This window comes from Cinclus cinclus, chromosome 27, assembly GCF_963662255.1.
Source record: "Cinclus cinclus chromosome 27, bCinCin1.1, whole genome shotgun sequence".
In the NCBI taxonomy this organism is placed as follows: Eukaryota; Metazoa; Chordata; class Aves; order Passeriformes; family Cinclidae; genus Cinclus; species Cinclus cinclus.
In genome coordinates, this window is record NC_085072.1 from 4,769,447 (window position 1) to 4,781,001 (window position 11,555).

Sequence of the window (11,555 nt, forward strand, 5' to 3'; positions counted from 1 at the left end):
TCTTGATTCTCCTTCAAGGGGCAGGCTGAGCTCCTGAGTTAAGGAATTAAACCCTGAGACAGAGAAGCTCTTAGAAGAGAAGTTTGGTGCTGACTCCAGTAGGACTTTTTTTAACAAAGCCATGCTCCTGGGCTGCACACAGCTATGGGCATGGTTTAGTTCCAAATTAAGTCACTTCTGTCAGATCAGCTGAAATAAATATTTAGAAGTTACTGGAGTCTGCTGACCTGCTCATTCCTCAAGAATGGTCTGGATGAAAGAAGCTCCAAGTCCCTTCTGAGACAGAGCCCAATCTTGGTGTGGCCACAGCAGAGTAAACAATGGACCACCAGCAAGTTCTCAGCTATTTTCCCCAGAAAACTGCACCATGCCAATGCTCCAGTGCAGCTCTCCCCAGGGACAGGGACACAACACAGCTGTGGAACTGTTAACAGGAGCCCTGCTACAGCTGACTGATGATCTGCCCTTGAGCTCACCTGCAGGTTCACCCTTTACAGTAATTTGGCATTTGAGACTGAGATTAATTATTGCCCAATTGCTCCTTAAAGTTTAGCTTCAAGGAAGGTCAAGAGGGAAAAGCCCTGTTGGACACAGAGGCTGCAGAGCTGCCCTGATCCACAGCACTGATCAGATCACTCCATCCACAGTCCTGAGGGTTGAAGGAACAAGAAACTCCAGAAATCAGCCAAGAATGATTCATGTTTTTATTAGGAACAGCAGAAGTCTGTTTAAGAGTGACAAGGTTTCACTGAGGTGCATGGAAGGCATAATGCCATTTGAAGGTACAATCAAGGCATTCAAAGAAAGCAAAAATTACAAGAAATCTGGCAGAATAGGGTTAAAAGATGCTTGTGCTCCTCAGAGAGTACCCTAAAACCCTGTTAGATCAATCTCACCCTCAATCAAGGAGCTTGGCAAAGCACAGGGAGCTGGGGGAAACTTCAGAGAGGGTGATTCTCACCTCAGTACCACATTTCAACCAAAAACCCATGTCTGTCTCTTGGAAGAGGAACATGCTGGTTTCAGTGAGCAGGATGTACCCTGCCCACCCTCCTCTGGCACAGCAGAGCTCTGTTCACCCCAAGTGAAGCTCCTACTGAAATCAGCTGAAGGCAGCAAATTAAAACAAATGTAAAGGGAGCCAAGAATGAAATATTCTCTCCTCACTGCACTGTTCCTCTTAATGTGAGATAAGTGGCAGAGTCCTGGTGCCTCTGGTGGTTTGTTTTGGCTTTTAAAAAAATTATTTATAATTCTCAGGAAAAAAACTCTCCAAAACACACTCCTGAATTCAGCTCTGTTCTGGATCCTTCAGTGACGTTTGTGCCTCATGACAACCACCACGGATGCCACCACTCCTGTGACTCACACCAGAGTGACCCTGTCCTCTCCCCAGCCCAGGGGAGGGCAGACCCTTCACCCTGCCCTGTTCCCCAGCCCCAGCTGCAGCTTCCCCCACACCACCCGGGCTTTCCAGGCAAACTGGAACCTCTGCAGTTTGAAACTACCAAACCAGCACTGGGTATATGGCAAAAGAAGCAAGAGAAATCAACTTTTCCTGTGCCCTGAGCATGCAGCCTGCTGGGAGCAGGGACCAGTCAAGACTCCAGTCCTGCCACTGCCTCCAGGACTGTCCTCAAGGCTGAGATGAAGGACTGCAGTGCCTCTGGCTTTGCTTCATTTTGCTTCACTGAAACCTGCAGCTCTGAATCTGGTGCCTGGAGCAGGAGCTCTGTGAGGAAGAGGCAGCCCGAGTCATCCTGGGCACTCAGATAAGCTTTCCAGGGCTGGGCTCCAGCTTTGCTCATGGCAATGGTCTGGATGTGCACAACACAAAGGGCTGTCTGGATGGTGTCTGCATGGACAGGCCCACACCAGGGCAGAGAGAGCTGGCAGCTCGTGTCCAGGCTCAGCCAGGTCTTCTCAAACTGTTCTGCAGTCAGGGAAACATCAGGAATCAAGGTTAGGCTGCCTGCATCAGGATGAGCCTTGAGGAGTTCTTTATTCCCTTCAGACATCGGAGAATCAGGATGAACCTTGAGGATTTCCTTATTCCCTTCAGAAACCAGTGACTCTGGAATGAAAGCACAAACACAGGTGAGATGCAGCTCCCAGCTCCACAAAGTCCATTTTGATGGAGCAGAGGAAGGCTGGAATCCCAGTGCCACCAGCAGCATCCCCTGGGCTAGTGAGTGACCAGCCACACGCTGCACAAGGTGATCAGAACACCAAATTCCAAAAGCACTCTGAACTTCCTCCAAACAAACCCACAGCACATCTTGGCTGCCCAGAGCAGCTGTGGCTCTGCCCCTGGATCCCTGGAAGTGTCTGAGGCCAGGTGGGACAGGGCTTGCACTAGCCTGGGAAAGTGTAAGATCCCTGCCCATGATAGGGGGTGGAACAAGAGGAATTTCAAAGCTCCTTGCAACCCAAACCGTTCTGGGATTCTGTGATCTGCTGGCAAGGGGAGGATGGCTCCCAGAGGAAGGTGAGGCAGGTTTACCTGTGTCTCTGTTCCTGGAGTCAGCACAAGCAGAGCAGGAGTAGGAGGGTTCCACAGGCTGCTGAGCAGTGGCGAGCGCCCAGCGCTCTCTGCCATAAACTGTGGCCAGAGTGTTGAACTCCAAAGCCCAGGCATTGATGGGCTGCTTGCTCTGGGCCCCCAGGAGCCCCAGGGAGGGGTCAGACTTGGGGCTGCACAGCACCCGCTTCACTTCCTCCACCCCAGCCTGCAGCAGGCGATAGTAGAACAGCCCACGGTCCCGTACAGCCATGTCCTGCTCCTCCTCTGGGAACCACAGAGATGCAATTCATGGAGAATCTGTCAGCCGTGTTACCCCACAGTATTAACACTTAATTATTACAAACAGACTTTCAGGGATACAATGCAAGGCCGGTTACAGGCTGAAGAACAAAGAGGAGTGGTTTTAAACTAACAGAAAGCAGGGTTAGATGGGATATTGGGAAGGAATTCTTCCCTGGGGGGGCAGGGAGGCTCTGGCACAGGTGGCCCAGAGAAGGGTGGCTGCCCCTGTGGCTGCCCCTGGATCCCTGGCAGTGCCCAAGGCAAGGCTGGACAGGGAAGGTGACCCTGCTCAGGACAGGGGATAATCTTTAAGGTCCCTTCCCACCCAAGGCATTCTGATCCCATGACTCTAACTCCACACTCGCCAGCCAGCCAGGGACCAGGCAGCAGCCTAAGGCAGAGAACCAGCTGACCCTGGCAGAGCAGGTCCCCCAAAGGCTGTGAGGACACAGGGAACCCACCAATGCAGTAGTAGAGCAGCCTGCCCAGCATGTCCTGGCACTCGGCGGGCCGGGCCAGGAACAGCCGCAGCAGCGCCGTCAGCAGCTCCATCTTCACTGCCGGGAACGTCTCGGACTTCACGTTCTCCACAAAGTCCTCCAAGACATAGGGAGCATTCGGGATCTTCTCCCCATGTGTGCCCAGGAGCCAGATCAGTGCCTGTTTGCCCTGCAGGAGCCACAGGAACACCAGCAAACAGCTGCTGTGTGCCACGTCTTCGCATGAAATAAGCACGCTGAGAGAACAAATCTGAGGATTTCTGATTTTTGTCCCCAACCTCAAGGCAAAGGGAAGCTTAACAGTCCTTGTCCAATCTGCCCCAAGCATTGCCCCCTCACCTCGCTGTCCTGGATGGTGTCCTCACAGCCAGGCAGTGCCTGGCACATGGCATCTGTGCACTGGGGACACAGCCAGGCCAGGTCCCGGAAAGCACGGACCACAGCTGCAAGGAAAACAAATTATCAGCTATCAGCACCCCTCAGGAGTTACTCAAGAGTTATAAAAACCACTACGGGAAAAAAAATCATTTCAACCCCCCCCCCCCCACCACTCAAGGGGCTTTGCAAATCTCAGCCAGGAGGGTCAGTGCCCTGCCTGTGATTGTGATTTGAGGCACCCTCCTTCCCAATCCCATGACACTGCTTTTGTCAGAGCAAAGCTGTATCAGGTCTAAAATAAAGCACTGAGAATTCAGATTGTTCCTCTGCTGGAAAGCAGCCTCTCTTCTGGCCACTGCCAGCCTTTAAAAAGCCTCTGACTCATGATGCTTCAGACACATGAGGTTAGAATGACAAATTAAAGCTGACCTCAATTCAAAATGAGGCTTGTGAACTTTAGGTCAAAACTTTAAAGGTTTTGCTGCCCACTCAGAAACATCAACAGCTCTTGAGATGGAATTCAACAGCTGAATGCAAGTGTGTGGTTTTCAAATCTGGCAGCAAGACCAGTGAAAAGAGAACAGCAAGAACAGCAGTGATGTGAAGGTGGATCTGAGGGCACAAGAGAAAAAAGGAAGCTCAGGTACAACTGAATCAGACTTTCATGTAAGGAATAGCAATCATAAGAGATTTAAAAGATATATTAATCATCTGGGCTCTCAAACACACAGTAAAATGTTTCTGCTGAGCCACTCACTCCCTGAGTCAGCAGGTGGCAGCCAGAAAGAAGCATGAACACAGCTACAACCACCTTCCCCTTTCCCACAGAGAGCAGCTCCTGCAGAAGGAACACTCTTTGCACCCCTCAACCCACCTGGAAAACTTCCACCTGAAGGTGCCAATTAAACTGAAAGCCAAGTGCTTTTGAGGGTGTTGGGTTTGGGACCACGAGCCCCAGCAAGGGCACCTCCTGAGAGGATAAACCAGGCAGCAGCCAAAAATGGTTACCTGAGGTGATGTGCTCCTGCTGAAGCCCCAGAAGCTCTGTCAGAATCCCCACACACTGCTCTGTGTATGTCCTGGCAATACTGGCTGCAAGGATGCCAAAAAAGACATAAAAATCAACCTCCAATCAGAGTGAAATAGGAATCATGAGCCCAGGTATTCGGTACAAACTCCTTTTAAAAAAAACAATCTCCTTCCCTTCCTTTCTGACAACCAATTCTGAAAGTATGGCCAAATGAGCTTGTTCTCCACACCAGGAACGTGTTCCTTTTTTTGAGGCCATGCCTCAGAAGATTTCTGAACTTTCCTTAAATGTAATACATTAAAAAAGGCGTTTTATCATCCCAAACTTTCTCCTTACAAATACAGTAATAATTCACCTAGTTTTAAAGCTCACAAAACCAAAACAATCACCTTAACTCTGCCCTTATCAAAACTCAAAGAACAAGCAGGCATTAGAGCTCCTCCACCTCCTGCACAGCTTCACAGAACACTTCAAGGCTCATTAGCAAGAAGAAATGACACATTTTCCCTAGAGCATCTCCTCACAGCACAAGATTCAAGGACTTTGCACAACCTGAAGAAGTTCAGTGCCAGGACTTCTGAAATAATCAGCGGTTCAGAAACACTCTGACATAATCCACTCCTGGGCAGGTTGGTGTCTGTGCTGCTGCAGCACAGAGCAGTGATCTGGTGCTTTCCCAGGTAGGGAACAGCCTCCCTGAAAGGTGCAGTGCTGCAGCCAAGCCAAGCCCAGCTCTCACCGATGGCAGAGATCGCTCCCTGCGCCAGCTCCACTGACACGTCAGTGCAGTAACTCTTCAGCTCCTCCAGCACCTGCTGCACGTTTTCATCATTCACCAGCTCACACAGCACCTCCATCTTCTGGCATTTGATGTAGTGGGGCTCCGAGTAGGAGCAGAAGAACTTTTTGTAGTGGCTGCTGAAGTGACCGGGCAGGCTCCTGAGGATCTGGCGCACGTGGCAGAGCGCGGTGAAGCAGAGCTCCCTGCTCTCCGAGGTGCAGGCAGACAGCAGAGGGCCCTTCACCCGCACCAGCACATCTGCCTGCACATCTGGGTACTCCCTGGCCAGCACCAGGAACAGCTTGGTGGCTGCCATCACGACGCTGGGGCTGCTGCTCTTGAGGTAGCCGTCGAGCAGGTTGAGGATGTCGAAGAGCTCGTCCTCGCTGCGGGGTGTGTAGCGCAGCAGGAAGGTGAGCACCTCGCTCTGCCCCCACTGATCCAGGTCAGGCATCCTGCCAGGAACACAGGGAGTGGGGAGTCGGGGAGGCCAGGATTATCTGTGCACAACAGAGGCCTCAGTCTCCGACCTCCTTACGGCCTCTGCTCCCAAGTGGATGCCACAAGAGAACTGCCCTGTTATTAATTCTGTATCAGTCACATGCATTTTTGCTGGTGTTTACACCACCCAGCAACACTGACAAGAACCCTGGGCAGAGCAATACCCCTCTTTTCCCACATCACATGGAATTACCTGCAGAAAAACTGATTTCTTCAAGCACCACAGTTGTATATCTTTCAATGGATCTGGAAAGACAAGCTAGAACATACCTGTCCCACAGATATATTGTGTGCATCATCACCAAAAAAACCCCAAAAGTCTAATTACATTAACCTACAATTCCAAATCAAACCACCAGCTGAGGCAATGACTCCCTGGAAGAGCAGGGCATCCCAGATTTCTCTGAAGACCTTAGCCTGAAGTGGTTTAGTTTAACTTAGGATGGCCCCCTGCATCTCAGGGTGCCTGACAAGAGGTCAGAAGGCTATGTCCCCCAGTAACTGCCTCTCTGCATATAAAACATGAAAAGGAGAAACTTTCAGCATCATCCTAATAGCAAAGAAAACAAACCTGTTGAGGAGATGATGGGCAATAGGTTTGTTGATGACAACACCTCCCTCCTTCTTCAGGATCTCTTCCAAGGCCCTCAGACAGTTCACGACCACAATGGGGTCCTGGTCACGAAGCAAACTATAGAGCTCGTTCACCAGAGCACCATCTGCAAAGCACAGAGCTCCTGTCATCAAGATCTGTTGGCACACTGCAATTTAATCACTGTATGTGAACATTTATCATTAAAGAAAAAGACAAATAAAAAGACACAGCTTGAACTGGGAGAAGGGATCAACAAAACTTCAAGCTCTACAGGAACACCTTCCCTTGGCATGGCTTTTCTCCAAGGGTCTGCGTGCGGCACAGCGGCCCTTGGCTGATCAGAGACTGGGGATGGAACAAAGTCACTGAATTATAGAATATGATGGGTTGGAATGGATTTTAAAGCTCACCCAGACCCAGCCCTGCCATGGGCAGGGACATCTCCCACTGTCCCAGGTTGCTCCAAGCCCGAATGTCCAACCTGGCCTTGGGCACTTCCAGGGATCCAGGGACAGCCACAGCTGCTCTGGGCACCCTGTGCAGGGCCTGCCCACCCTCCCAGGGAGGAATTTTTTCCTAATATCCTAAACCTGCTCTCTTTCAGTTTGAAGCCAATGCCCCTTGTCCTGTTACTCCAGCCCTTCTCTAAGGTCCCTCTCCAGCTCTCTTGCAGGCTCCCTTCAGGTACAGAAGCCACAGTCAGGTCTCCCGGGAGCCTTCTCTTCTCCAGGCTGAACAATTCCAATTTTCAGTCTTTCATTAATTACCCTCCACTTTCTCTCTCTTTCTGCCCTGCAGCCACTACAACACAGGGGCAACGCAGGGACCCCAGGACAGCCCTAAAGGCTGAACACGCATCACGAACACAGCACGTCCCCAGGCCCAGGGCCACCAGCCACGCACCCACTTCGCAGTCTCCCTGCAGCTTCACCATCTTGGCACAGCCCAGCACGGCCGCCCTGCGCACGTAGGACGCCTTGTCCCGCAGCCCGCACACCAGGGGCTGCTGCAGGTACTCCTGGATCCCGGGCATCCTGCGGGAGGGCAGCGGGGCATCAGCGGGGCACTGCGGGCAGCGACAACCCGGGGAGGGCAGGGACAGCACCGGGGAGGGCAGGGACAGCCCCGGGGAGCCCCCGCACCTGAGGCCGCACATGGTGCGCAGGGCGAGCCCCCGCACGGCCGGGCTGGGGTGCGCGCAGTCCTTGCGCAGGGAGTTCACGGCGAGCAGCGCCAGCTGCGGCTGCAGCGGGGCCTGGGCGCGCACGTAGAACGACACCAGCTTCTTCTGCACCACGTCCGGCACCGCGCCCGCCTTCACCATCTCCGGGAACAGCCCCGACACGTCGGCGCCCTGCGCCATCAGCCTGCGGCGGGCACGGGGCTCAGCGCGGCCCGGCCCGGCCCGGCCCCGCTCCCCCCGCCCGGCCCGGCCAGGCCCGGCCCCGCCGTACCGGATCACGCGCAGCACGGCGCCGCGGTACCGCACCGGGTCCGCCTGCACGTGCGGGTTGGACAGCGCCCGGCGGAGCTCCCGCTGCGCCTCCTCGCCGCCCAGGTACGGCATGGCCCCGCGCCGCTCCCGCTCCCGAGCGCCGGGGCCACTCCGAGCCCTAGGACCCGGTGCAGGTCGCAGCCCCAAGTCCACGTCCCGATCCCAGGATACAGCCCCGGTCCCAGATCCTAATCGCAGATGCCAGTCCCGCTCCCAGCCCTATTCCCAGTTCCCGTTCCCGGTCCCGATCCCGGTCCCGGTCCCGATCCCGATCCGCTCCGCCCGCCGGCCCCACCGCCCCGCCCACGTGACCCCGCGCCTGTGACGCCGCCCCGCGCCACCCGCGCGTGCGCGGCGCTTCCCGCCAAAACCGGCGTGAGGGGAGCGGGGTCCCGGCCCGCCATGAGCGGGACGGTGCTGCCCGGGACTCCCATCGCCGTGGATTTCTGGAGCCTGCGGAGGGCGGCTGGCGCCCGCCTCTTCTTCCTGTCCCACATGCACTCGGACCACACGGTGGGGTTGTCCAGCACCTGGAGCCGCCCGCTGTACTGCTCCCCTCTCACCGCCCGCCTCCTGCATCGCCGCCTGCAGGTAGGTGTGTCCCGCCCGCCCCGGCCCTCATCGCCTCGGCATCCCCACCTGCCACACCCGACCCTCATCTCCCGGACACCCCCACCTTGCCTGTCCCAACCCCTGTCACCTGCCCTGCCCAGCCCTCACACCTCGGCCCCTGCAGGTGCCGATGTGCTGGATCCGGCCGCTGGAGGTGGGGCAGAGCCATGTCGTGGGTGAGGTGACAGTGACGCTGATCGACTCCAACCACTGCCCTGGCTCCGTTATGTTCCTCTTTGAGGGCACCTTCGGCACCATCCTCTACACAGGTACGGTGCAGGTTCCCGCAATCACAGAATCACAAAATGGGTCAGGTTGGAAGGGACTGCAGCGGGTCAGCTCCTTGCTCAAGCAGGGTTGTCCCAGAGCACACGGCACAGAATTGTGACCAGATGGTTCTGAAATATCCTCAGCGAGGGAGACTCCACTCTTGCCCTGCCATCCCTGTCCTTGCAGGAGACTTCCGCTACACGAGCGCCATGCAGTGCGAGCCGGTGCTGAGGGGCCGCCACATCGACCGCCTGTACCTGGACAACACCCACTGCCACCCGCAGCGGGTGCTGCCCTCGCGGGCGCTGGCCACCCGCCAGGCTGCCCGCCTCATTCGTGCCCACCCGCAGCACCACGTGGTCATCGGTGAGTGCTGCCCTCCCTCCTGCCAGCACGGCCCCGGCAGGCCTCGTGTCCCCTGGCCCTGAGCCGCTGCTCCCCTGGCAGGTGTGTACACCCTGGGCAAGGAGACGCTGCTGGTGGACCTGGCGCTGGAGTTCAGCACGTGGGTGGTGGTGAGCCCCTGGCGCCTGGAGCAGATGCGGCTGCTGGAGCTGCCGGATGTGTTCACCGCGGAGGAGGGCGCGGGCTGGATCCGCGCCGTGGATGTCGCCGAGATCCGCTGGGACACCCTGGTCACCTGGAACACGCTGCACCCCACCATTGCCATCATCCCCACGGGCAGGCCCGTGAAGGTCACCCACCCCAACATCCACCTCATCCCCTACTCGGATCACTCCTCCTTTGCGGAGCTGCGTGAGTTTGTGAAATGGCTGAAACCCTGCTCCGTCATCCCCATTGTGAAGGGCGACATGTGCCAGGTTTACTTTCAGGAATACCTGAGCTCTGCTCCCCAGGTACTTCCTGACTTCAAAGTCTCAAAGCCCGTGCAAGAGTCTGGACAGCGGCCAAGCCAAAGGAGGGGGCTGAAACCCACAGGTCTCTGGAAAAGAGCCCCACGGAGTTCTGAGCCCCGAGGGGTTGTTTATGAGTCCCCAGAGAAAAGTACTGAGGAACTTGAAGTGTTTATAGATGTTAAGGTTCCTCAGGACAACTGTGAACCTGCACTCTGCTCCAAAGAAGGCTGCACTTGCTGCAGGGGTGACACGGAAGAGCTGAGTGGAGAGCAGCTGGGAACAGCAGGAGCAGCATCTGTTTCTACTGAGCACCTTGCAACTGGATTTGCAGAGCAGTATTTACTCACTCCCTTAAATGTCCTAAAGCAGAATTCCTCACAGACATTTGATCAGATGGTAGAAGACTTTTTTCGGAAGGGAGACACACCCTGAAAAACTGTGTGACATTGCTGGTGCCAGTGCAGCAGGTAGCAGTGTTTCATTCTTCTCCACGTTCAGGTTTCTCATTAGGAGAGAGGAGCTCAGCTCAGCTCTGGGGCTCTACTCTCTTTACCTCTTTATAGACGACAAAGAGGAAACTAGATGGTAGCAGAATGTAGATGGTACTTTAAAACTGTTTTTTTTTTTTTTTTTTTAATCTCTATATCTGCTGGGTCTCCACACTACACTGGGCACTGTGGTCCCACTGTCTTGTGTGCCTTGTGTCCACCTTTTGCAGTGACTTGCCTGTCCCCTGTTAGGAAAGTCACTGAGAGGTTGATTCAAGCCGAGCTGCAGAGGGTTTGAGCTGTCTGCAGCTGAGTAATTGATGTTTAGAATGTGATGAAAAGAGCGAGAGGGGGAATCTGAGAGCCTCGAAGATTCTAATTTCTCTAAGTCTGTGATACCTCACTGACTATGAGCATTTCATTCCAAAGTGAATTGCAGATCTTCTTTATTAAGGTTCTTTTTAAAAATGCTGCTTAAAGAAACCTAGGAAATGAAGTGCCTTAAAGTCCAATAATCTGCTTTCTGACTGTTAATCTATTAATACTTCCAGCTTCTGCATGCAGCCAGCCAAGTTGCAGCTGGATGTAGTCCTGGTCTGAAAGTGCCATCTCAATGCTCATTGTCAGTGCTTTTCAGGTTTGTGGCTGGGAAAAGTAGGAATTATTTGGGTTCTTGAGTTGTAGGCCTTGCAGAGTGGGTCACTAAATCCTCTGCAGTCTCTGCACTCAGCCTTGCACTTCTGAATTATGTTAGATTGCAAAGCACTCCTGGTAGCCACCAGTGTTCCACCTTCCCATTCTGCCTGCTCTTGTCTTGCAGTAGCAAATGGAATTGGAGATAATGAAACATCTGCTTGGGGGTGTGAAATGCTCAGTCTGAGCAGCATTGTTTGGAAAGATTGTGACTGAATAGCAGAACTGGCTCTGTCAGTTAGAGGTTGGGCACTTTCCCACTCTGGATCAGCTGCAGAGCCTGGCCTGGCACAGCTGGGAAGGGTCTGTAGTGTGACAAACCACTGGGTACCCCCTGCAGCTGACTGTGCCAAACAGCACTGCCAAGGGTTCAGTTTGGCCCCTCATATGGGCAGGGCAGCTGGAGTGGAAATGGTCACTGGACACCATCCCGGAACAGCAAACCAGTTTGTTCCTCAGTTCTCTTATCCTCCTTATGTTACTATCTAGGCAAAATGTTTCAGAATTTCTGAACACAGTGCCCTGCAGGGCCTTTCCAAGGGTCATCTA

General features: G+C 54.3%; 2 protein-coding genes across 6 annotated transcripts; one reads left to right on the forward strand and one right to left on the reverse strand.

The window, feature by feature from the left end:
* Positions 1 to 716: 716 nt before the first annotated feature.
* AP4B1 (adaptor related protein complex 4 subunit beta 1) lies at positions 717 to 8,169 on the reverse strand. Of its 5 annotated transcripts, XM_062509807.1 has the most exons (11): positions 8,046 to 8,158; positions 7,734 to 7,958; positions 7,495 to 7,625; positions 6,568 to 6,715; positions 5,454 to 5,950; positions 4,693 to 4,776; positions 3,646 to 3,749; positions 3,268 to 3,475; positions 2,504 to 2,788; positions 2,037 to 2,074; positions 717 to 1,988 (listed from the first exon to the last, which is right to left on the reverse strand). In XM_062509807.1, exons 1-11 carry the CDS (start codon positions 8,156 to 8,158, stop codon positions 1,599 to 1,601), a joined length of 2,223 nt encoding a protein of 740 aa, XP_062365791.1. In that variant the 3' UTR covers positions 717 to 1,598. The 5 variants fall into 5 exon arrangements, with proteins under 5 accessions (XP_062365791.1, XP_062365790.1, XP_062365792.1 ...); XM_062509806.1 differs by lacking the exon at positions 2,037 to 2,074 and having other exon boundaries at positions 717 to 2,017; positions 2,462 to 2,788; XM_062509808.1 differs by lacking the exon at positions 7,734 to 7,958 and having other exon boundaries at positions 717 to 2,074; positions 8,046 to 8,169.
* Positions 8,170 to 8,473: 304 nt separating this feature from the next.
* DCLRE1B (DNA cross-link repair 1B) lies at positions 8,474 to 10,990 on the forward strand. Its single transcript, XM_062509834.1, has 4 exons — positions 8,474 to 8,677; positions 8,823 to 8,967; positions 9,155 to 9,334; positions 9,416 to 10,990. Exons 1-4 carry the CDS (start codon positions 8,489 to 8,491, stop codon positions 10,255 to 10,257), a joined length of 1,356 nt encoding a protein of 451 aa, XP_062365818.1. The 5' UTR covers positions 8,474 to 8,488; the 3' UTR covers positions 10,258 to 10,990.
* The last annotated feature ends 565 nt before the right edge of the window (positions 10,991 to 11,555 follow it).